Source organism: Lepus europaeus, chromosome 9 (genome assembly GCF_033115175.1).
Source record: "Lepus europaeus isolate LE1 chromosome 9, mLepTim1.pri, whole genome shotgun sequence".
Taxonomy (NCBI): Eukaryota; Metazoa; Chordata; class Mammalia; order Lagomorpha; family Leporidae; genus Lepus; species Lepus europaeus.
In genome coordinates, this window is record NC_084835.1 from 55,343,897 (window position 1) to 55,369,145 (window position 25,249).

At 52.3% G+C, this 25,249-nt stretch overlaps 1 protein-coding gene across 5 annotated transcripts in view; it reads right to left on the minus strand.

Annotated features, from left to right (window-relative positions):
* LDLRAD4 (low density lipoprotein receptor class A domain containing 4) overlaps positions 1-25,249 on the minus strand; it is a 418,309-nt gene that overhangs the window by 165,245 nt on the left and 227,815 nt on the right. For all 5 annotated transcript variants that reach the window (XM_062201310.1, XM_062201306.1, XM_062201307.1 and 2 more), the window contains one exon: positions 22,565-22,705. In XM_062201310.1, coding sequence (XP_062057294.1) covers positions 22,565-22,705 — 141 coding nt within the window. The remainder of the gene's footprint in view (positions 1-22,564; positions 22,706-25,249) is intronic.

A 25,249-nucleotide genomic window follows, 5' to 3' on the forward strand; every position in this document is an offset into this window, starting at 1 on the left:
ATGAATATGGAGCACAGAGCCTCATTTTTCTGTTCAGTCTGTCAAGCCATGAATTCACTAATCCAGTTTTGTCCTCAAACCCTGGGGGTAGGCATGGGGGCTTAGGGGAAGGAGGATTCCAGAAGCTACATCCACAGGGTGGTGAAATTCAACAGCAGTCAGGCCCCTGCACCACCAAAGGGTATTTCTGAGAGCAGTAGCTTTCTCTCTCCAGGTACACTTCCTGGTGGAGAGTGCTGGATGCACAGGAACCTGTCAAAATCACTCCTGGGGCAGACAGTACTTCTGTGATGCCATTCATTGACATAAAGAAAAGGAAGGCCTGAACATAACACTTGGAACTCAGAGGCAACAGGTATAACCAAACATTTAATAAGTAAAGCCAAAACACTGAAATGAGGTGACTGGTTGACACAAGCTCAGATAGATGTCAGGAATGAAAATATGCAATGTCTAATTTTATGTTTCAGATTAGAGCAATTTCTATAGAAAATGACTATTCTTTGCTCATCCATGCCGTTTAAGGCAATGTAAACACATCCTTATTGCTGCTGTGCCCAAAGGCTTCTCTGCTGAGCTATTAGCCATAGTTTCATTTTATAAAAACCATAATAGAAAATGTGGCCAAACACATAGATGGAGTGTTCCCAGCAATATGGAGAAACAGTTGTGTTTATGCAGAGATTAGTCTTTCAAACTGAGAGATCTCCAAAGCTCCATTTGTACTTGAAAGGCTTGTCTTTTTGTTACCCAGTAAATAGCTCATTCATATTCTACAAAGCAAACCCTCTAAATTGGGAGAAATAGCCATATTTAACATTAGGTAGGGAAATGGGGCTGGAAGTGAGAAAAGAAGTCTATTTCCCCTAGTTTCCTGGGCTAGATGAAAGCGTTCCTTTATCATTTAAAATAGCCTCTGTGTTTTTCTTCCACAAATAAGAGGCAGAAATTTCACGAAAGGCTGAGAAGCACCATCCATAAATGCAGAAATGACGCCAGAGAACGAGTTAAGACTCATGTTTAGAAAAGAAATCTTGGGCTCTCTTCTCTGGTTCTGCAAGACTTAGCCCAAGGGATGGCTGCCGAGATGGCCCGAGATGCAGCGGCTGCCCCCACTCGGGGTTCCAGGTCCAGCTCTCCTGAAGCACTGGAGCTGGCAGTTAATTATGGAGGTTACAGCTACAGACCCGGCTGAGTGGGATGGATCGAAGGCGTGCTGCGTCCCCTGCCATCCCAGAGGCGTGAGGACTTGGGAGCTATGCTCACAACCGTTTGTAAGGCAGCTTCTGGAGCATAAAAATAACAGAACTGGGCAACGAAAGGCACGCACCCTGCTCTCTTCCGCAGGGCCCTGGGTCCATGGGCCGTCGCAGGCGCCCTCTGTGAGGAGGGAAACGGGAGGCCCACACTGGGAAGACTCCTGGCGGGAAGAAAACCCGACCCACAGGGCAGCCCCTCCCAGAGCGCACACACAACACGCATGCATCAAGAAACACAGCACCAACGCTCAACTCACAGGAAAGGGGTTGCTACAGCAGCCACCCGTAGGAAAAATGCTGCACTTCCCTTTAAAGCCATACAGTTGTGCCACCGGCAGCCTGGACCTGCCTGTCAGGTCTTCCCCAAGAGCCCAGGGAAGGCGGCCACGGCAAGGCCACCCAACATGTCCCTGTCTCCCGCCAACGCGCCTGCTCACCAGAGCACTACTGCACTCCTCCAGGCTGGGCAGCAAGCCGCTCCTCACTAAAGGGCGAATCCCTCAGGCTCCCTCTTTATAGAAAACTCTCTCCAATGGGGCTCCACGCTTCAGGGCTCCCCTGCTGTGCTGACAGAGCCCCTTCCTTGGGGAGCCTTTCTAGCATGAAGAATTTTGCATCAGTTAAGTGAAGAAGACAAATCCTAACTACGGAGCTCCCAGCTTCCTTTATTCATAGACACTTAAAGCAGTTCCAAGAGCTACCTGCTGGGACCACCCCTGTGGTGTGGTAGGTTAAGCATCCTCCTGCTGCGCTGGCATCCCACATGGGCACCTGCTCAAGTCCTGGCTGCTCCACTTCTCATCCAGCTCCCTGCAAATGGCCTGGGGAAGCAGTAGAAGATGGCCCAAGCTGTTTGGGCCCTTGCACCTACATGGGAGACCTGGAAGAAGCTCTTGGCTCCTGGCTTTGGAATGGCCCAGCTCTGGCCATTGTGGCCATTTGGGGAGTGAACCAGCAGATGGAAGACCTCTCTTTTTGCCTCTACCTCTCTGTCTGTAACTCTGACTCTCAAATAAAAAAGTAAATCTTAAAAATAGAGCTACCTCCTATCTAAACGCATCTTAGACCTAACTTGAAGTCTTACCCAGTAACCAACCCTGCCCCTGACTGTGATTTGGAGTTGCGTCACCGTTCACCTTGGCTTCACACTCAGACCTGGCTTCTTTCCCTGCAGCTCCACAGTCACCTGTTTGTGCTCCTGCTCTCATTGCCTCTGCTGGCTTCACACCCATCTCACCTCCGATCTGCAAACAATAATATTCTTTGTGTCCATCACGCCCACTGTGACAAGACTACTTTCCGTAAGGACGGTGAAGGCTTCCACAAGCTTGAGCTGTTCTGTTGCCACTGTAGCCATGACAGCTCACAACATCATTCTGCTGTGCAGAAACCTTGATTTCTTTCTTTTTTTTTACTTTATTTTATTTTTGACAGGCAGAGTGGACAGTGAGAGAGAGAGACAGAGAGAAAGGTCTTCCTTTGCCATTGGTTCACCCTCCAATGGCCGCCGCGGCTGGCGCACCACGCTGATCCGATGGCAGGAGCCAGGTGCTTCTCCTGGTCTCCCATGGGGTGCAGGGCCAAAGCACTTGGGCCATCCTCCACTGCACTCCCAGGCCACAGCAGAGAGCTGGCCTGGAAGAGGGGCAACCAGGACAGAATCTGGCGCCCCGACCAGGACTAGAACCCGGTATGCCGGCACCGCAAGGCAGAGGATTAGCCTGTTGAGCCATGGCACCGGCCCAGAAACCTTGATTTCTACAGAATGACACACAATCTCATCAGCCAAACCAGCTAACCCCCACAACATCTTCAGTGTCATCTCCCTCCCTACGAGACCCCTCCCCCTCAGCCACGTGACTGTCACCATCCCCCAGGTCTCCCCTGCTCTGTGCGGTTGTTCACAGTGTTCCCTGACCCCTCCTCGGGATGCTCCCCTACAACTCTCAGATTCTGGGTATTCTTCACAGTCCTCTGTTCTCGTCAGCCACGAGCCATGGAGTGCTCCCGATAGCCATCGGGTGGCCCTGAGCTCATCCATTCAGTGCTGGGCAGGTGTCCCTGGAACACCTTCTACGGACAAGTATGTGACATACAGGAGGCATGAGACCAGTCAGCTGCTGCCTCACAGGACCTGTGCAGACAAGAGGACCAATCCAACCTGGCACAGCATGACAGGAGGAACTGTCACTCAGTGACCGATGACCAGGGTGGCGCCACCACAGGCTGAGTGGGGGCCTCACGAGCAGAGAGAGGGCTTTCCCGTGGCACAGTGGGCCACTAGGAGCAACACAGGCTCTGTGGATTCAGTTATTTGGAGAGAAGCAAAAGTGAGAATGATCTGATTGCTCTCTCACTCTTTGGTAAAATCTCTAATTTTGTATTCATCTTATAAAAGTTCACAGTAGGATTAATGGTTGCGTGTCTATAATTTTAAACTAACCGAATACACATCCAGTGGGGATCACCCCCTAGATCTGTACTAAAAAAGGAGGCTCATGTTTCACAAAGTCAGGGGCTATGAATTCTCATCAGCAGTTCTCCCTCAGGTTCTCTTGTTATAACAGCAGCATCGCCTCACAAGACAAACAGATTTTTGTTTCTTTTTTCTTTACTCAGCAGCAAATAACCTAGCAAATACAAAAGAAAGGAAGAAAAAGTCCACATGATGTGGGTCCACTCTGATGAACTACTCCAAAACCATCCATTTAGAAAAACAGCATCTGTTAACTATGATCTTAATGCACCTCATTCCTCTGCATTCCAGACCCTTGCAAAGCACCCCCTCTTTGTGCTCCTCTTTGAAAGGACCCTTGAGAAACTGGCAGTGGAATGACAGCATCTGTGCATGTGGACTGCGGCTCTGGACCTAGCTCTCTCTTGCTGCTCTAATAAATGAACATGAACCTAGTGGTTTAACATAAAAATGGATGATCTTACAGTTCTGGAGTTGAGGAGTCTGAAACGTGTCTCGCTGGGCTAACCAGGAGTCAGCAGGACGGTGCTCCTTCCCGATGCTCCAGGGGCACAGTTTCCTGGCCTCCTCCACCCTCCAGAAGGTGCCCACGCTCCTTGGCTCTGGCCCCTTCCGCCATCTTCCAAGTCGGCAGTGGTGAGTTGTGGCTTCTCCACATCACATCTCTCCAACCCTTTCTCCACGTCTCCCTCCGATCATGGCCAGGAAAGGTTCCCAGCTTTCCAGGACTCATGTTTCTGAGCTTGCTCGGATGGTCTGTGTGCTGAGATCTCTAACATGAATCATAGCTGTAAAGTCCCTTTTGCCAAGTAAGAGGGTATATTCACGGGCTCTAGGGGTCAAAACAGGAATATCTTTGGGCCATGAAAGGCATGAGACACATCTTACGGGATTAAATAAAACAAAAAATGTGATGTATTTCAAAATACACAGGACTGCTCTCATGGCTGTGTGTCTGATTTTCACCTGGGACAAGTTCCCACCCAGTCCCTGCTGACGAGTCTGGTCCAGTAGGAAGCTCAGGACGACGCCTGGCTGAGTGATCTGTGCCTAAGACACATTCCCCTCCCTCAGCTGCGACGTGAGGTGAAGCCCTGCGCCACACACACAGGCAGGCGGCACTTTTACAGTAAGGTGCAGCTTTTCTTCTCCGATGTTAAAGTCACTCTGCACGAACGGCACTCTGAATCCCTCATCACACAGATTCGGCACAACTGCACCCCTGCTCCCGCCTTAGGCTCGGCCACCAGACCCCTCCCTCGAGCTCCCTCCCAGCCAGGACCTTCATCTTCCGTCTGCTGTGGTCTGGGTTCAGTTGGGGTTCAGTCTGGGTTCAGCTGCCACTGCTTCATTTTTCAACAAGTAATGAGTGGATCCACAACTCTCACCAGGAGGGAAAGCGAAGCAATCGCTGGAACCTATACTAACGGCAAACGCTGCGGTGCTGGAACACATTGTTTGTCAAAAACGCTCACGGATCCACTCACTCAATTGACAGACAAGGGATTAAGCGTCAGTCAAGTTCACAGCACAGTAGGATAGAAGGCCCCCCACAGTGCAGCTCCCTCCTGCAGGGGCTCCCCAGCACTGAGGGCAAGTAACATGGGGACTTCAGAGAGTCTGTGGGAAGGCATAATTACAAGTTTTCTCTTGTGCAAAACATTCTGAAATCCATGCACAGTTTTGTTTTTTTTCACAGTCTGCACTGATTTTTGGAACACTTCTCACGAAAAAGCACTGAAACAAGCAAGCTGCAAAGGAGAGGGTGTGGTCTCACGTGATGGAGCAGAGCAAGCACTCCATACAGCAGAGAGTACTGGGGAGGCTTCCCCAGGGAAGGCCTGGAGCTGGGCCACGAAGAGCCACAGGCACTGCAGAGGTGACCTGAGGTCTCGCTGTGAGCCACAGCATTCGGAAGAAGCCACGTGGCTCCGGGACAAAGTGAGTGCCACAGCCCTGCCAGCCCACAATTTACTGTCTTTAGCCTGAGGTGTACTCAAACCAACACTGACAGTACCAACTAGGTATTTTCATGCAAATATAATACGTTTTCCCATTTATGTTTGGAATGCTTTTATAAAGTGAAACTAAAACAAATGTATGTGGTTCATAACTGATTTACAAGTGTATGTGTGGCACAGCAGGGTAAAAGCCCTGGCCTGAAGCGCCGGCATCCCATATGGACACTGGTTCTAGTCCCGGCTGCTCCACTTCTGATCCAGCTCTCTGCTATGGCCTGGGAAAGCAGTAGAAGATGGCCCAAGTTTTTGGGTCCCTGTACCCATGTGGAAGACCCGGAAGAAGTTCCTGGCTCCTGTCCTGGGATTGGCTTAGCTCTGGCCGTTGCCTCCATGTGGGGAGTGAACCAGCAGATGGAAGACCTCTCTCTCTCTGTCTCTATCTCTCTCTGTAACTTGGCCTTTCAAATAAATAAAATAATAAAAGTAAATAAAGTACCAACTCATGGATTTCACTGATTTCTTTAAAAAGAAAAGTGTATGTGTTCATAACTGATTTATAAGTGTACGTGTGAGCAGACACACAAGATATATTATGAATGTTACATCAAAAACCAACATGCACAGAATGTCTATTATGTAGTAGGCTTTGTGCTAGAAACAGAGGGACCAAAAAATGCATAAAACACAGACTATGCTCTGGGAGGATTTATTCACAATCTAGCAGGAGAGAAACAATTGAGCAAACTCAACATGATATGGGCAGAGAAATGCAAGGGGTGATAGAGGAGCAAGGGAGAAAGAAAAGGACCCAGAGGGGCCCAAAGGCCAGGGTAGCTGGGTCACACGGTTTCTCAGTGGCACTGCTCACCCACAGCTGCTCAGAGCAGATGCTGGCGGGGATAAGCACCCCAGCTCAGGGGTGACACCTCACATGGGCCTGCACACTCAGAGAAAGGCCAGCTGTGAAAGAGGTGGGTTGTGTTCATGTCCACTCTGTAGTCTCCCCCTTCCCAGGCAAAATTTATGCCAGTCCCTCACTTCCCCAACATTGTGACCACCTGACACAACTTCCACCTGGAGCTTTGACCTGTGTCTTGCCTAGGAGTCCATGACAAGATGGAAGATGGGTTCTTCCCACATCAGTGAAACACCCAATGCTCCCCACACTGTGGGAGCCAGCAAGAACATGTTCCTTCTAATAATGGAGAGGGCTCTGGGAGGACAGGTGCTCCTGTAAGGGGACCTGTCCACACGCCACACGGAAATGAAAGGAATCACATACTGGAGGCTGGCGCTCTGAATAAAGCATGAGCTAATAAATAGGCTTATTACAAATATGTTTGCTTTATCATTTAAAAATACACAGCTGTAATCTATCATCCGTTCATCTTAGCAGCACCAACATTTGTTCAGTTTACATTACATCACCGCAGTCGGCACTCAGTAGAGGAAAGGGAGCTGGGTGGCCAGGCTTCTGGGCGTCTTCCCTGGAGGTGCACAGCAGCGGGGAGGAGCAGGTGTACACTCCGCCCCAGTCACAGGGGGGAGGTGGTGACTCTGTCCCTGCTCTTGTACTCCAGCCTTAAGGTCGTGTCAGAGTCCTTGAGCCCAGAGGGAGATGCCTGGGCCACGGGAGGACGCTGAGATGCTCCTCGTGTTTCTCCACCTACTTGGTCAGGCGCAGTGCACTGTGGGATGCACCTCTTCTCACTTGGCTGCCCAGCCTATTTTCAGGGCTGTCCTGGGCTTTGCAGATATCATGTCAAACTCAGTAAAAAGCACCCACATCACACTCAACACCATGAATTGCTGGCTGTGCTTTCACTTTTTTTTTTTTAGATTTTATTTATTTATTTGAGAGGCAGAGTCACAGACAGAGAGAAGGAGAGACAGAGAGAAAGGTCTTCTATCCGCTGGTTCACTCCCCAAATGGCTGCAAAGTCCAGAAGTAAGCTGATCGGAAGCCAGGAGCCAGGAGCTTGTTCTGGGTCTCCCATGCAGGTGCAGGGACTCAAGCACATGGGCCATCTTCCACTGTTTTCTCAGGCCACATGCAGACAGCTGGATCAGAAAAACAGCAGGGGTTGGTTCCATGGCATAGTGGGTAAAGCTGCTGCCTGCAGTGCCGGCATCCCATATGGGCGCCGGTTCGGGACCCGGCTGCTCCTCTTCTGATCCAGCTCTCTGCTGTGGCCTGGGAAAGCAGTAGAAGACTGCCCAAGTTCTTAGGCCCTGTACCCACATAGGAGACCCAGAAGAAGCTCCTAGATCCTGGCTTCAGATCGGCGCAGCTCTGGCAGTTGCGGCCAGTTGGGGAATGAACCAGTGGATGGAAGACCTCTCTCTCTCTCTGCCTCTCCTTGTCTCTCTGTGTAACTCTGACTTTCAAAAAACAAATAAATAAATCTTTAAAAAAAACTAAAAAAAGAACAGCAGCCGTGTCTCAAACGAGTGCCCATATGGGATGCCAGCACCACAGGTGGAGGTTTAAGCCTATTATGCCACAGCATTAGTCCCTGTGCTTTTACATTTTGATCAGATTTAATTAAAAGTGTCCATTATAACTTGGCAGTTGTCTCTTCCTATCTTGGAAACAGTGTGATTTTCCCCCCAGGTCTATAATATTTGTGTAGGCCTTCAAAACACCGGGAGACCTTAGGCATCCTACTGAAGTTCCCAAAACAAACACCCTGGTCTTGGTGCCAGGATAGGCACCGGCACTGCAGCTCCTCTGCCAAGCTGCTGGTCCCTCCCAGGCAATGCTCCCCTTCTCCGGCCCCCAGCTCAGGTTTCCCAGCATGGTCTCTACTTCCTTTGGAGGTACACAATTCACACTGCTTGGAACGCTGTGTTCAACCACTCAACAAACTGACGGAGGACGCCACATCCAGCCCTGCCTGCGCCTCCGCGGGTACCTGATGAAGGGATGAAGGCAGAAGCAGCATGGGCTGTTTCCCCGGACTCAGGGTTGAACCAGGTCCCACGGCAACACAAACCGTCTGGGGTGCCGACGTCTGTCACAGGAACACAGTGCCTTCTGGATGAAGCCAGGCCCTTCCCCCACCACCTGTGCCAGCTGCCTGGACCTGGAGCTCAGCTGAACTCCCCATCTGGGCTGGGCATGCTGTGCTGCCACCCGCCCTCCCTGCAGTGTGCACGACATTGCCAGCCCCGGCCACAGAAAGCACCTGGATGTCTTCTCCCCTCACTCTGTGTGTTCCACACAATCTGATTTCTGCACAGCGAGAGCACAGAAATACAGAGGTGGAGTGCTTTGGAACTAATTAAGAGCAGGGATGATTGAGAGAATGGAGTCATTTGTCAATAGGAGCCAGGAAACCCACGCAGGACGAAACTGAAATGCCAGCCCCACAATGTAATTGAGTTTAATCAAACCACTGCATCTGAGGCTGGCATTGGGGGGCCGCAGGCTCAGCTGCCACTTGCAACACCGGCATTCCATACTGGAGTGTTGGTTTGAGTCCTGGCTGCTCCACTTCTGAAACAGCTCCCTGCTAACACGCCTGGGAAAGCAGCGGAAGATGGCCCAAGTGTTTGGCCCCTGCTTTCTCCATGGGAGATTTGGATGGAGTTCCAGGCTCCTGGCTTCTGCCTGGCCTGGCACCAGCAGACACCGTCATTTGAGGAGTGAACCAGAGGATGAAAGACCTCTCTCTCTCTTTCTGTCTCTCCCTCTTTCTCTGTCACTATGCCCTTCAAATAAATCAAACAAATCTTTAAAAAAAAATGCATCCCACCATCACTGCACACACACTGTTCTCATGTGCATGCCAACAGTCCGGCTGCAGGGGTTTCCCACATGCACGGCAGCCTCCGGAAGGCAGCACACGCAGGACCGCAGGCAGATGTCGCTTCTGGAGAGCAAGGCGGCAGGGAACAGAGAGGAGCCGGACGGGCTGGCGGCGAGCCGCACAGCCGCCATGCCGTGTGCACACAGTGGTCGCGCGGGAACCAACATCTGCAGCGCCCGCCCGAGAGCTCCCGCAGCCGTTCGCACATTTCAACGCTGCGATCGCAGCTTCTTATTCCCACCGAGGTGCTCTGAGGCGCCAGACTCCAGATTCACACGTTGCGTCATTACTGTCCCCAGTGAACAGATGACACAGCAGTATCGGGGATGGGGTTGCGAGGCAGTGAGAAGGGTTAACAGCAGGAAGGCAGACGGAGCGCCTGGCACACCGCGGGGAAGGGATGGGCGCCGGAGGAGGCTCCCACTACTTGGTAGACGCTTTGTGCCCTGATGAATACCTCTCCCGAAAACCTGAAAATGATCACGATCTTTACAAAGAAACACCTCTCTCGGCTAAATGTGGCGCGCAATATTTATCTCATTAAAGTTACTAACAGTAAAGTTATTGATTCAGAATGTGTCCTTGAGTCACCAGGGACTCTGAGGGATCAACCTGCCTGCGTCACCGGCGGACGGAGAAAACCCAGGCCACAAGTGTTAATGCACGAAGGTCACTGCACAGGGAGCAGAGTGCTGCGTCTTTATTTTAACTCATTCTTGTGACACGGCGAACACAGAACTCCACTGTGACCCGCGAAACAAACAAGCTTCAGTGCTGGGTCTCCAAGAAAAATACTATAAAGGGTCCCGCCGCGACCCCCCAGCCTTACACCCCAAGTCCACATGTGGACCCCAGAACAACTCCCACGCCTGCTGATTTCCACAGGGCACGCAGGTGTTCATGTACCCACTGACAGGAGCAAAGCCAAACAAGGCCACCACTTTGTATTTGTAAAGGACATTAACAGCTAGACCCCAATTCCCTGGCTGCTCAGCTGTTCTTATGCACATAATAAAACCCCACATGCACACAATAAAACTGCCACCTGCAGTGCCGGCATCCCATGTGGGTGCTGGTTCGAGTCCCAGCTCCTGCACTTCTGATCCAGCTCTCTGCTATGGCCTGGGAAAGCAGGAGAAGATAGCCCAAGTCTTTGGGCCCCTGCACCAACATGGGAGACCCGGAAGAAGCTCCTGGCTCCTGGCTCCAGATCAGGGCATCTCCAGCCATTGAGGCCATCTGGGGAGTGAACCAGCGGATGGAAGACCTCTCTCTCTCTCTTTGCTTCTGCCTCTCTAACTCTGCCTTTCAAACAAATAAATAAATCTTAAAAAAACAAACAAAAAAAAAAACAAAAAAAACCCATGACACATGTACTCATTCCCCTGCGCAACTGCCTCGGGGCCCCACCTCTGGCCTCAGGAAATATCCCACCCCCAAACCCTTTCACTGCCCCCGGTCACTCACACTGAGAGGCAGGCATCCCCACAGCCGTTGCGGTGCCATCGCTCACTGGGACCTGGGGCCCCACCACCTCCAGCCTTCTCTGGACGTTCTCATGCAGGTCACCCTCACTCATGGCCACAGGCCAAGACTGGACTCACTGCTGCTGCTCTCCCTGCTGTCAGGAGGGGACACCGTGAGGGCTGCTGTGACAATTAACTGAGCTGCATCAGATAAAGCCCCTAGCGCTCAGAAAATCTCAACTTCACACAACTGTTGGGAGAGAAGTTCCAGTGCGCAAAAAGGGCTTTTGAAAGTTACAAAGTACAGGAGCTGGCATTTTGGTGCAGAGGACTAAGCCGGTGCCTGCAAAACCCCTCACCCCTTATCAGAGTGCTGGTTCAAGACCCAGCTGCTCCACTTCTAATCCAGCTTCCTGCTAACGTGCCTAGGGAAGTGGCAGAGGATGGCCCAAGTGCTTGGGCTACTGCCACCCATATAGGAGACCTGGTAGGAGTTCCAGGCTCTGCTTCAGCCTAGCTCAGCCCTGAATTTTATAAACATTTGGGGATAAATCAGTGGGTGGAGGATCTCAATCTCTCTCTCTCTCTCTCTCTCTCTCTCTCTCTCTCTCTCTCTCTCTTCCCCTCTTTCTGTTGCTTTGCCTTTCAAATACATAGATAAATCTTTGGCTCTGATGACAAGTGATGCCTTCCTTCCCAAGTGGGGGGCGGGGGGAGAGGGGGCAGCATGCTGGCAGGTGCTTCCTGGGCCCTGAGAGCACAGAAGTGAGGGATGGCCAGGGAGCCACAGAGGATCCACTCCCAGCGACACCTCCTAACAGGCGCACTCTGGCTTCTTCCCTGTTCTTCTCCTGAAGGGCTCTCACGCTGATTCTCCAGACTCTCTCTGACACGGTCGGTCTGGGCAACAACACGACCTCCAAACCTTGCTAAAAAGGTGCTGCGCCTGGTGGTGTGCAGGTGGTGGGGACGGCCCTCCGCCAACCTTCCCTGCTCTCAGGATACTCGCACCAGGCTGACCTGGAGGCCACCTACCCTGTTCTGCAGGGATGTGTTCTTTTGTCTCTCCCTGTCACTGTCCGTCCTGGAAAGAGTGAGAGGACAGCGGGAAGAGGACTGGCCTAGGAGACGGGAAGCACTGTGAGAGTGGCAATGTGCCCCCCTCCAAATCCATACGATGAAATCTTCAAACCTCAAGGAGGCTATGGTATTAGGAGGCAGGGCTTTAGCCCCTATGAGTGCAATCACTGCCCTTATGAGAGGGACCCCAGAGAGATTCCCCAGCCTGGCCCCCACGTGAGGATGCAGCAGGAGCCAGGTCCTGCTCAGACCTGAATGCACCAGCTTCCCAGCCTCCAGGGAGGGGGAGGCAAATGTTTGCAAGCCACCCAGTCTCGGGCGTTTTGTGATGGCAGCTCAGACGCAGCCACACACACATATTACAGCCTCGGCCAAGGACTGCTGCTGTGACCTTGAGAAGGTGATCTGACCTCTCCAGGTTCCGGTTTCCTTGTCTGTGGAGTGGTCATAAAGATCTCCCAGCACGTCACTGCTGTGTGTCCCTGCCACACCCTCTTGCTCAAAACCCCTCAGGATGCCTTCCTTCAGGATGGAGAAAAAAATACTGTTTGGCATCACCTCATTGGCTATGCACACCCTGGGGCTTCCTGGGGCTGCCCCTCCAAACCAGTCTCACCTCCACGTAAGCTGGCTCACCACGGCAATCCCGACAATGTGACAATTGCTACTGTGGCATCTGCTCACCTGTCTCCCCAGGTGGACTCCTGTCCCTCCTGCCATGCTGCCCGGAGGGTGGTGAGACCCCTCCACACCCCCACCCACCAGGATGTCTCCCCTGAGCACCCAGGCTCTCAGAGATTGTCCACGTCTGTCTGCCACCCATGGGCATGGCTATCCTGACCTGCGTGTCCATGGATCATCTCAAGTTCGGAAAAAGCCAGAGGTCTCATGTGGACATCCTGCACATTTTGTACCCATGCACCTAGCCCAGTCCTGGGCCTCTCGCTGGGTCAACACTCACAAAAACACCCTCCATGCAACTGACATAAAGAAGTGACATTCTGCTGCTCTTCAGAATGTCACTTTCTGCCATAACCACCCCACTCATGTTTTCACTCTGACACTCTCTAGCCCAGAGCTTCTTCCGGGTCTCCCACGTGGGTACAGGGGCCTGAGCAGTTGGGTCATTCTCCATTGCTTTTCCAGGCACATCAGCAAGGAGCTGAATTGGAACTGGAGCATCCAGGTCTTGAACCAGGGCCCATGTGGGATGCCAGAGTCGCAGGTAGAAGCTTAACCTGACACACTGCAGTCCCCCAGACACTAACTTTCAACAAAACTCTCTATCTTCCCACAACTTCCAAGTAATTAGTCCTGAAATCTTGTTTGTTGCTAGGAGAAGCAAATGGCACTGACCCAAGTTCCTGTCATTTCTGGTTAAAATGTCAGAACGTGGGCACAGACAGGGGGCCACAGCCGCCTGAAGAGGCAGGGACCACGGCTTCTGATGGTCTCTCCGCGGGGCGAGCAGGAGACACCCAGAGGTGTGAAACTGTCAAGACACTTAAAGGGCAGGCGGGCATGCAAGAGCTTGGTTTCTTCCAACCCCTCGCTCTTTGGAACTGGCCACACTGGGCACAGCTGTCTTCTAAGCATAGGTAAGAGGAAGAAGGCTCCTCTGCGACTGCACTCTCCTCGGTCATGTTCTAGGGACAATCATGCAAAGTCAGACTCAGGTCAAGTGACAGAAGGGAAATGGGCTTCCCTGCCTTGCTCACCACTGTCCCCAGGGCCGAGAAAAGCACTGCTGGGCATCCAGCTTCCACCTATACTGTGCCAGGAATCCCACCCGGCCTTCCCGAGACACCTTGGCATAAAAGGCTCAGAGGGTCGGGCCTGATGCTATGATGTAGTAGGCTAAGCCTCTGCCTGCAGCGCCAGCATCTCATATGTGAGCTGGTTCTTGTCCTGGCTGCTCCTCTTCCAATCCAGCTCCCTGCTGATGGCCTGGGAAAGCAATGGAAGATAACCCAAGTGCTTGGGTCCCTGTACCCATGCCAGAGACCCAGAAGAAGCTCCTGGCTCCTGGCTTCGGATTGGGCCAACTCTGGCCATTACAGCCATTTGGGGAGTGAACCAGCAAATGGAAGACCTCTCTCTCTGTCTCTCTATCTATAACTCTACCTCTCAACTAAGTAAAATCTTAAAAAAAAAAAGGCTCAGAGGGTCAGCTCAAGCTCTTTTCTCTCCCAGTTTTGAGAATGAAATGACAGACATGCAGTAACCCCCATACCAACTAAAGATGAAAAGAGGAAGGAGCAGCACACATCCACCTGCTCACAGAGGCACGGGGGACATGGTATTCTGCTAGCCAAGAGGCACACAGGGCTCACCCCATCCCCATCTCAGGCACCAGACATGGGCGGCTCCACCTTATACTCCTCCAAGCACAAGTTAACGACAACCAAGAGGCGCTGGCTTCTGGCTGTGCAGGTGGCTCCCGAGGCCGTCCATGCGCGGGGGCCTGGCTCACACCCTGGCACAGCACCTCACTGCCATAACTGACTGCTCCCAGTGCATCATCCCGAGGGTGGCAGTGTGTATGCTCTACAGTGATCCTAATGGAGCCAAGGGCAAGGGCTTTGGGGACAGAAGACACCTTCCTGAAAGGCCACTGTGCTTTCGAGGGGGCCTCTGGAACAGCGCCACACTCACTCGCTGCTTACAGCCGCGGGCTCCTGAACCATCCCGCATCTTCCTTCCTCCCCAGTAACTGTCCACATTCAGAGTGTTCGTGGCCTCTGATTTCCCTTTTCTTCCTAGGAAGGAAGAGGCGCAAAAACAAACAAACAAACAAACAAACAAAAACACCTCTTCCCTCTGCTGCTAGTTCTTGGGACACAACAAGAATGAACACTCCAAACATGCGGGGCCCACCTTTCCATATCCCAAGTCTATGCCAGCGTCTCCACTGGGACCCGACCGGAAGAGCCACCATTCAGAAGGATGGCCCTCAGGGGAGCACCGTACCTCCACACTGCATGTCACATCGGGGCTGGCTCTGAACTGCAGTTTTGTCTTGCAATTACTCAGAGTCCCTCACTACGTACTCTTCTGGGTAATTCTGGAGGCAAATTCACATCCGTAACACATGACTATCAAAGCAAACAACAAAGCTCTCCCCATCTTACTCGCAAAGACCCCTCACCTTGGCCGCAGGCCCCCAGCCATTCACCCCACCGTCCTGACGGCGACATCCCACCCCCAGCCACCCCCACGCTGGGGCGGTCGTGAGCAGACACCGACAGATGATGTTGTGGAAACTCCATTCCCGGCACCCAGGCCATCCTGAGCAGCATTGTCACGATTATCCACGCGCAGCCACGCACGGCACTTAGGAGACTTCTACAGGTGTAATTCAGCTTCAGGAGGTTCCCAGAAACCCCTAGCAGGAGAAAGCTGGCCAGTGGGTGCCTGAGAGCTTCCGAACCCAGAGACTAAACCCTAGGAAATGAACAGTCAAGCCCGGCAGTTTCGACTACAGCATTGCTGGGTTCATCAATAGACACCATTAACCCAGGTCACCTGCTGGCCTGCGTTCCTGTTCTAAGGATACATGCCAAAGCCCTCCTCCCCACCACAGCCGTTTGCAGGAGCCCAGGCCTGGGCCATGGTGTTGCACATGCCCGTGGAGGGGCGCAATTGCATCACGAGCTTTACCATACGACCACGGAGTCCTTTCACACTCTCCTCAACGCCTAATAACTGTCAAGTTTGCACCAAAATTGATCAGTAACAGAGGGCCTTTTCTCTGAACTCCCCCTCCCTGAGTCACCTCCCAGCCCCACTGCCTCCCCCAGGAGGCAGGATTGGCATTGATTTCTATCTGATTACAGGAGAGCTTGCCCCGACTTTCCCCAGTTACTTACGCTGGCGTCTCAATGCGTGTCCTTGGAGACCGGGGCACCGCTCAGGCAGAGAGCGTCTAGACAGTATTCATGACCCATCTGTCTGGCACGGCCCAGCGGATGGCAAACTCTATTAGAACTGAAACCATTTTTTCCCTCCTCCTCCTCCCGTCCCTTTTTCCCTTTGCAAAGCAGGAATCTGACACTGAAAATTACTATCATTGTTGCAATTCTCAAAATAGCACCACCAGACTTTCATTAACATCCACGCTAGACTACTAAATATTTAAAGAAGTGGATAAATTTCATCTGAAGTGGGACAGCCCTGCACACATGAAAGCAGTCACAAAATCAAAATGTAAATCTAAGAGGTTGTTTTTATCTGTGTAAATTTAGTGTCACAGCAGGAGGAAATGATGCCTAGGGTTTATTAAAACTCTCCCTCCCGTTTGTTCTCTGCCTTTGTTTATTTGAAAAGGCAGAATTACGGTTCAAGCCCCTACAAGATTTTAATTGATCCGAAGAGCATCTCGGGGAAACAAAGGCAGCAAACAAAAGGGGTAGGGCCAGGGGTGGGGGCGGGGGGGGGAGGTTTGGGGGAGGATATGGGGAAGGAGCTGGGGCCAGGCTGGCTTCCCCCAACCCCAGGCACCCAGGTGGAAGCCTGTTGCCCATGACAACCCTCTGCAACCTGACCCCGCAGGGCTCCCAGGGAGCCCACAGACATGCATGCCCCGCCCCACCTGACCTTGTTTAAATACCACCTCGGATCATTTTCACACTAGTCAATGAGTGTTTCCATGCGGATTCTTTTCTCTTAAGTTGCAAAAGGGGGCAGGGGAGCCTTTCAAAAGAACACAGACTGCTCTGGATGACAGCCTGATTCAACACCAGCGGCCGCTGCCACTGCACTCCACCAAGTGGGAACGAAGCAGGTGGCAGCTTCAAGCTCCCACCCGTTCCCCGTTCCCCACTCCCAAGACAGCACCACAAACTGGAAAGACCCTCATCTTATGGCCCGCCCTGCCTTGGGCCCAGGAGGCAGGCACTCTGTTAGCACAGCTGAAGCAGACCCAAGGGGGCTGCAGAGCTCATACAGGAGCCAGGGGGGAATGAGGGTCTGGGGCTAAGCACCGATGTCTGGCCAGGGCGGGCTCTGGCTGCTCATGGCAGGTGGAGGGGGAGCATCGTCATGCAGTTCTCTCAGCTTCACAAAGTCACTGCACCCATCCTCCTGATGAGAAAGGTGAGCCAGAGGGGGCTTGGGTGCCCCTCCCCCATCACATAGGTAATATGTGCACAGACAGAAGAAGAGATGGTTTATCAATTAGCAGAGGAAGCCCCCAGGAACTCCGCATAATCAATGATCCCTGACACAGCGGGCTCCGAAGCTAATCTTTCGAAATCTACTTGAAAATCCAGCATGGAGCCAAGACAATCATGATGTCCGCATCAATCAGACGACCACTCCTGCAGCACTGGTTTCCATGGCCTCTCAGGATGGTAGTTGGTGTGATCTCTACCCTGACCCTAAAAACCTTTTAGACACTGATGAACAAATCCTGCTTATGAGAAAAATACCATGGGAGAAAAAAAACCAACCAACCAACCAACCAAACAAAAAAAACCCAAAGGAAAACCAAACTCAAACTCATGGCCCGAGTTCAATATCCCAGCAGCTGTGTGCTCTGGCCAGAGGCTCCAAATAAATGACCTCAGCTCACTGAGCACTGTGTTCATGGGAAAGCTTGCAGGATGGCTGTGAAAGAGAGATGAGGGGTCGGCACTGTGGTATATAGCTGCCACCTGCAGTGCCGGCATCCCATATGGGTACTGGTTTGGGTCCCAGCCGCTCCACTTCCGATCCAGCTCTCTGCTATGGCCTGGGAAAGCAGTGGGAGATGGCTTAAGTTATTGGGCCCCTGCACCCATATGGGAGACCTGAAAGAAGCTCCTGGATCTTGGCTTTGGATTGGTGCAGCTCTGGGCATTGTGGCCATCTGAGGAGTGAACCAGAGGATGGAAGACCCTCCCTGCCCCGCCTCTTTGTAACTCTTTCAAATAAAATGATCTTTAAAGAGAGAGAGAGAGAGAGAGAGAGAGAGAAAATCATGCATGTACAACGAACACCAGCACCCATCCCATCTCGTCCCCAGCCCAGCCTCAGCAAGCAGCGGCTACAGGAATGAAACTCAGGACCTAATCATCTACACTGTAGCTGACAGCCTGGGAACCTAATTGTGTTCATTACTTTGCATCCACAGGAGAACATGTCCTCCCTCTAGCACAGAATGGGGACCTTCTCTGGTATGGCCCTGGGAAGTTTGTCCTTAGAAACCCTCCCACTCGTTAATGGAGTAAAGAGAACTGGGTATGACAGTTTTGCAAGCAAGCCCCTAATGACTGACATAGGTAATGTCATACAGCAGAGAAAGGACCACATGCCTCCTAAGGACAGGTGGTTTTACCTGGTGAGTAGTGTCTCTGTCTCTCTGTCCCTCTGTCTCTCTCTCTCTCTCTCTCTCTCTCTCTCTCTCACACACACACACACACACACGACATTCACACCTGATCTCTCCAGGCCTCTAGACCTAGTGGCAGGAGCAATAAGGGGACAGAGGAGCACACTGGTGACTCCCTGGGAAAGCAGGCAGCAAAGCGCAGAGTGTGGAGCAGACAGTCCAGGCCCTTCCACCACAAACAAGAAGAAGAATGGGAAGGGAGAAGGAGGAAGAAGAGCCGGGGAAAGAGAGGCACACATGGAGGAAGAAGCTTTAGAGCAAAACCCTCTGGAGGAACACATGATCCCAACACAGTGCCTGGCGCTGCCTTGGATCCCGGTTCAAACACGCAAACTGCAAACACAGCAAATGAAAACACACACTTGCAAGACAGTCAAACCACCTCTAGCAGCATCATCTGATGGCAGTAGAGAATCCCTGAGAATGTTCACCGAAATGCCTGTAGAAAAGAAAGGAAACGTCTGGCATTTGTGAGCCCTGCTCACAAAGAGGTTTCCTATGTGGCCAGGAACCTGGGGTCCCAAAGTGCTCCCAATACTTAGAAGGAGGCAGGAGAGGGTAGTCACAGAGGGGTGCCCAAAGCTGGCTCATGTCTCGAGCCTCCGTGATGAGTGCAGTGCGTGACCCCTTGCCAGGGCAACGAGGAAGGTGGGACGGGAGGGCCTGGGAGGGGAGACCATCAGCTTAGACTGGAATACGTTAGACTGTATCGAATTTGGTTATTACCCTAAATGACCTTTTGGAGGTGGAGAGAGTTCCCTTTTGGAAACAGTCATAAAGTTAAGATCCCAGCTTAATTGGGTACACTTTATTAGCTCCAGTTCATTTGATTCTGAGAATCAGCTTTATGAGGCCTCCGGCGGAGAAAGCAGCAACCCCCCCCCCCCCCATAAGGACACGCACGCTCCACTCCCCACTTTCCTGAATCAGATCCTCCCAGCTAATTGGAAATTCCACTGAAGCTGAAAGTGCAGAGCTGTTCCCACTGCCAGCGGCTGCTTTTCAACCCTGGGCTCGCCCGGTGAGGTCCAGCGGCACCAGTTCCCCCGCAGTGAGTGCCTGGGGAGGGGCTGCCAAGACTTTTGGCGCACCCAGCTCTTCCCGCATTGTACTGACTCCTCAATGATCGCTTCTGGGAAGTAGGAGGAACTTTGCCCACTGCCTCCCCTCCTCAACCACCAACATGGGGCAAAGGGGCTTTGAAAATACAGCACCATGGGAACTGGGACTGGGCAGGAATGGCAGGCAGCGGTTCATGGCGGGGAGCCGAGCTGTGGCAATGCCAGGGCCAGGTGTCCTGGCAGAGCAGGCCTGGAGGCAGAGGTAGGGCTCCTCTGCGGTGCTACCTACTCTCCCACCCCTATCTCACGCTGCCCCCTGCCTCCTCTCAGGTCAGCCTGTCTTGCTCTTGTCCCAGGACAGTGCCAATCTTCGCTGCCACTCCACACTCCTGCTGTTTCAGGCCCTGGCACTCTATCCCCTCCCTCCTGCCATTCAACGCACTGCCTCCATGAAGGCACCCTGAGTGCTAGTCCAACTACAATGAGTCACTCAAGTCCCTGTAGGGGCCTCTGCTATCATTAGGATCTCTAGCCTTAATGCATGCAAAACTTCAGCAAATATCAAATGAGAGACAGAGATGACCAGGCCATCTGAGCCATGGCCTGTGCCCAACGCCAACAGCATGGACAGAAAATTCATTCCAACTCATCTGAAAATCCAGAAGCGTCTACCTTGCTTCAACCTGAGTGTACTCAAACAGCAGGGCACTGACTATTTCCTTCAGGCAGGAACAAAGCAGATCAAATAAGCCAATCTTGTTCTCAAACAGGCACAAGGAAGAAGCACTATTTGTTTTTCTAGAGTGTGGCATTTTGCAGGCAAGGACTCCTGTGACACTTGGATTTCTTCAAGGTGGAGAAGAGGGGGAGCCTTGGGGTCAGCGTTAGCCCTCTGTGAAAGGCACAGTGTCCATCTGCATGACGGGGGAGGGGTGCACTGGTAGAGGACCCAACAGAAAACAGACATCATCAATTAAAACCCACTTACAGACTGTGTCTACGGCTTGCCGTGCAGCTTTTAACAAGAAGGAACATGGCCTTTCTTCCCCGTCTCTGTCTCCTGATAGGATTAGAATACCCACTCATCAGCAAAGGGCAGGGAGGTTCCTAACCACGCAGAACAGACCAGCTCCGACAGCCCCAGAGGAAGCGTATCTGTGGAGACCCAGGTGGAAAGCAGTGCAAGGGCAGCTGCTGGCCAGGTCACAACAGCCGACCTTGGCTGGCAGGCCTCCCAGGGAGCCTTCCTCAGGGGACAGAAAGGGTGGGGAAACCTCCAGCACCTCTGGGGATGCACTTCTCGACACCTGGAGACCCCTGTTCTATATGAAGAGTGATCTCGACACAAAGGCAAACATCACAGAGTCGTGGGGATCACCTCCCCAAGGAATGGCCAAGCTTGAGTTGTGATGATGATAGCCACAATGGAGACTATGCTTCCTGTGTGGACTATCTCATTTAAACCCTCATGGCCAGGGCTGGGTTAAGCTGCCACCTGCAACACCAGGATCTTGTATGAGCAACAGTTTGAGACCCTGCTGCTCCACTTCCCATCCAGCTCCCTGCTAATGCAATCAGGAAGGCAGCAGAAGATGAGCCCAGTACTTGGGCCCCTGCCACCCAGGTGGGAGACCCAGATGGAGTCTGGCCTGGCCCAGTTCCAGCCATCGCAGCCACCTAGGGAGTGAACCAGTGGATGGCAGATGTCTCTGTAACTTACAAATAAATAAATAAAATCTTTAAAAAATAAAAACCTCATGGCACCTGGTAGCATTTGGCAAAATGGTTAAGATGCTGCCTGGGACACCCACAGCCCATGTCAGAGGGCCTGGGTTTGAGTCCTGGCTCTGTTTCTAATTCCACCACCACCACCTGAGTAGGTTCCTGGGCACTTGGGAGGACGTTGGAGAGTGAGAGCGTCGAGGCCAATCCTGATCTGGAGAGAACCAGAGTCGCAGCACGGTGGACGGCCTGTGCGAGGGAGCTGCAGTTCTGCTAACCCGGGGACAGCACGGACCCAGAACCAACCAGCGTCTCCTAACCTGCACCTCTGAGAGCCAGCTTCTTCAGTGCAGACGTGGGACTGAAAAGAATGCTCGGTAGAAACAAATGCAAATTGACACAAGTGAAGGAAAACTGTGCTGAGATGCCTCGTTAGCTGGCATCAGCAGCAGGTGCAGAACTTGCCAGGGCACATTCACTTTATACTGGGGCTTGTGTAGCTTGGGCTCAATATGAAAACACAGCAGGGGCAGCGGGCCAGGGCTTCCTTACGTATTCTCCATTCTCACGTTTGTGTCACCGGCATTCATGCAGTCTTATTTCCATAAAAAACCTTGTGAGATCTGTAGCAAGTAACACTCCCCCAACTCGTTTCAGTAGCACTGAGGCAAGAAGCCGACCCTGGAGAACGGGGCTGCACCAGAAGCAACCCTGGCCCAGGCACCCCACTGCAGGATCCTCACCCTCTGCCTGCGTGCCCCATGGTGACAGCAAACAGGCCACCACTACCCGTAAGAAGGCCGGCAGTGTCCCAGAGCTGCCTTCCTTCTCACGTAAAAAGTAAGTGAAGTTCAGATGCTGACTTCACTCGTCAAGGTGAGAACTGCTCAAACGTTAAAGACTCCACTCCAGTTGCTTCCATCCAGAATCTATTAGAAAAACACACAGTGAGAGCCTTGAAAAGTCCCGCACGGATGTTTCCACTTTCTTGATTAATTACAGACCCTGCACATATCTTTTTTGCTTATGTAACTTCTGATGCACTCCAAAAAAAAAAAAAAAAAAAAAAAAGGCCAAACAAAACTCAATACCAGTGGTGGGAAGAATAATAAATCAAGACATGATTGCTTGGAATCACTCAGTGCCTCTCAGATAAGCTATAAAAATCCTGTTCCAAAACACAGCGCCACTGGGCACGTCTGAGAACACAACGGATTTCCCACTCTCAACATGCCATCTTTCTATCCAGACAGAAAACGTCTCCTTCGCAAGAAAGCCAGACAACGCGACCCCACCTCCTAACCACGGTTCAGACACGACCAGATACAACACCAGCAAGGCGGGCACGGGGACTTACAGTTGAAGATGCCGGGAGGTGGATGCTCAGTCACCAGGAGACAGTTTTCTTCATCACTGTTGTCCCCACAGTCGTTCTGTTGGTTACAGACCAGCGAACCAAGATACAAGCATTTACCGCTGGTGCAGGTGAATTTGCACTCTGAAAAAACATGAGAAGCACGAGGCAGTCAGTGCAAGCCACCAGGGCGCTCCTGAGTTGTTCCTGTCGGTTTGATGCCCCCCGCTCCTGCCCCCCATTTGTGTGCCATGATGGTCTGGGGCCTCGGGAAACTCACCTTGGCTAACGCTCTCCTTTGGGTGAAGTGCACAGGGGCGCTCTGAGCCCCAGCCTGACCTGTACCATGAGCAACTCAGCTGCCCTCTCTTCCCATGACCTGCTGGGGACAGGCATGGCTGCAGGGCTCTGTCACTGGGCTTGAGGACATCCTTGGCAGTTCCCCGCCCCCAGCACCCCCAATGCTAGGGGCTGCCTGTGCCTGTGCCTGTGCAGCAGGGGCAGGGGCTCTGCAGGACTCAGGTGTCCGGCTTGGCTAAAGGGGGCTCATCAACCTTATTTCCAGCTTCCATTGTCTTGTGGTGACTCTGGATAAAACTCTGCATTCACCTCACGCCTAAGAAAACCCAGGTGCAGCGCCAGGCAGGGGTAGGCACCGACTCTATAATGCATCACACAGTGTCCTCCACCACCTAACAGCTGTGCCGAGCATCACGATGGTGAATCACAGACACAGAAGGGGGCCCACGTCCAGTGCCTGTAGGCCACATTGAACACAAATCAACATCTGAACACAGGATTCTCTTTGGAAGGACTCTGAACTTGCAAATTAACATCCTCTCAATGGAAGAAGTAAAGAGAAAGGGAATCACATGATTCTATGTACTTCATGGACGCAGGAGCCCTGTGTCTGATATGGTGAACACCACCTTGCATTCTTTCTTCCAGGAGTTGGAAGGGTCCACACAGCACGTCCCACTCAGTACTAGACGGAGCCTCAGGAAGAATCTCAGTGACCTACCCCATCCTCCCCCCATCCCTCCCCTGATGAGCACATCTCTCCAGGCCTGCATGGAGGGCCCTTTCAACTCCAGTGTTCCACTCTTCAACTCAAAGCCCAGGCATCGGCACATTGAGGCCTCCTCTAGCTGTGCGATCCGCACATGGGGCTGCCCTGGACAAGCCTGCTCATTCCTGAGGGGCCGCCGGCAGCCCACAAGGAGAATAAACTGTTGTAAAGAGAACTCGAGGTCGGCGCCACGGCTCAATAGGCTAATCCTCCGCCTGCGGCGCCGGCACACCGGGTTCTCGTCCCGGTCAGGGCGCCGGATTCTGTCCCGGTTGCCCCTCTTCCAGGCCAGCTCTCTGCTATGGTCCGGAAGTAGAGTGGAGGATGGCCCAAGTGCTTGGGCCCTGCACCCCATGGGAGACCAGGAGAAGCACCTGGCTCCTGCCTTCAGATCAGTTCGGTGCGCCGGCCGCGGCGGCCATTGGAGGGTGAACCAACGGTAAAAGGAAGACCTTTCTCTCTGTCTCTCACTGTCCACTCTGCCTGTCAAAAAAAAAAAAAAAAAAGAGAACTTGAGCCCTCAAAGGAGTCCTGTGGACACGTATGAGGGGTACTGCACGGCTCAACAGTTCACATTCTCCCAAGAGAGTACAGAAAAAGAAAGCAGCAGGAACTGCCTTAGAGCACCTTGGGATGCAGCCTGGAGGCACACCCATGACCTCGGGCGGCTGCACCAGCCCAGGATGGAAATCTATATGCTGGGTGTGACCTGGCCCCGGGGGAGCAGCACCACTGCAGCCAAACCCGCCTGTCCCATGAGGTGGCAAGGCTAAACTCCAGTTCTTTGAAATCACATTTAGGAAGTGATATTTTAATGGGAGGGGAAGGATATCAAGGAAAGAATTTATCTTCCTTTCCAGAGGAAATACTAGGCTTCTGATTAACACCAAACACTAACAAGATGTCAGCCCAAACCAGGTGCTCCTGGTGTTATTGGAATGATGATGGAACGCATGGGAATACTATCCTGCATTGAGTCCAGCTCTTACTGGAAAACCAACCACTGCTACGGTCTGTGAGGATCTAAGGTTGGGCGGCCACATTCAAGCTTGTGTGGATCTTCACACAGCGGAAATGAAACCACATCCAAACTGCACTCATGTCAACTTGCTCAAGGGAGACAGATCTAGCGTAACAACCTATTTTCCAGCAGATGAGTTACGGGATTCATTCATTCACAACCACCAGCACTGTGGCCCCTTCTATCTCATGTGGCACTGGGACAGAAGTAGTAGTGAGTGAGGTGCTAGCCCTCCGCACAGAACTCACAACATAAAGACTTGAGCGATACTAACGCATCTGCTGGCTCCTTCCAAGGCCACACATGTCCCTTGTGTATGTCCCTCACAGCCAGATGGCGACCCAGCCCCCAACAGGCACTAGGTGAACACCGTTTGCTGAATGAATGAATAATGTAAATTGAACCTCTAAGAACCCTGTGAAAAAGTGAAGGGGTGATGTTATTCCCCTTTGGCCCCCGTTTCAACGTGCTGCCTCAGTTTCCAAATCTGTTCTCATGAATGTGTGAGACTCAAACATGTCCACAATGCATGACCAAATTCTCAAAAAGGCTTGTCTCCTAAGTAGGCTTAACATGACTCAGGAAACGTTGTTGACCT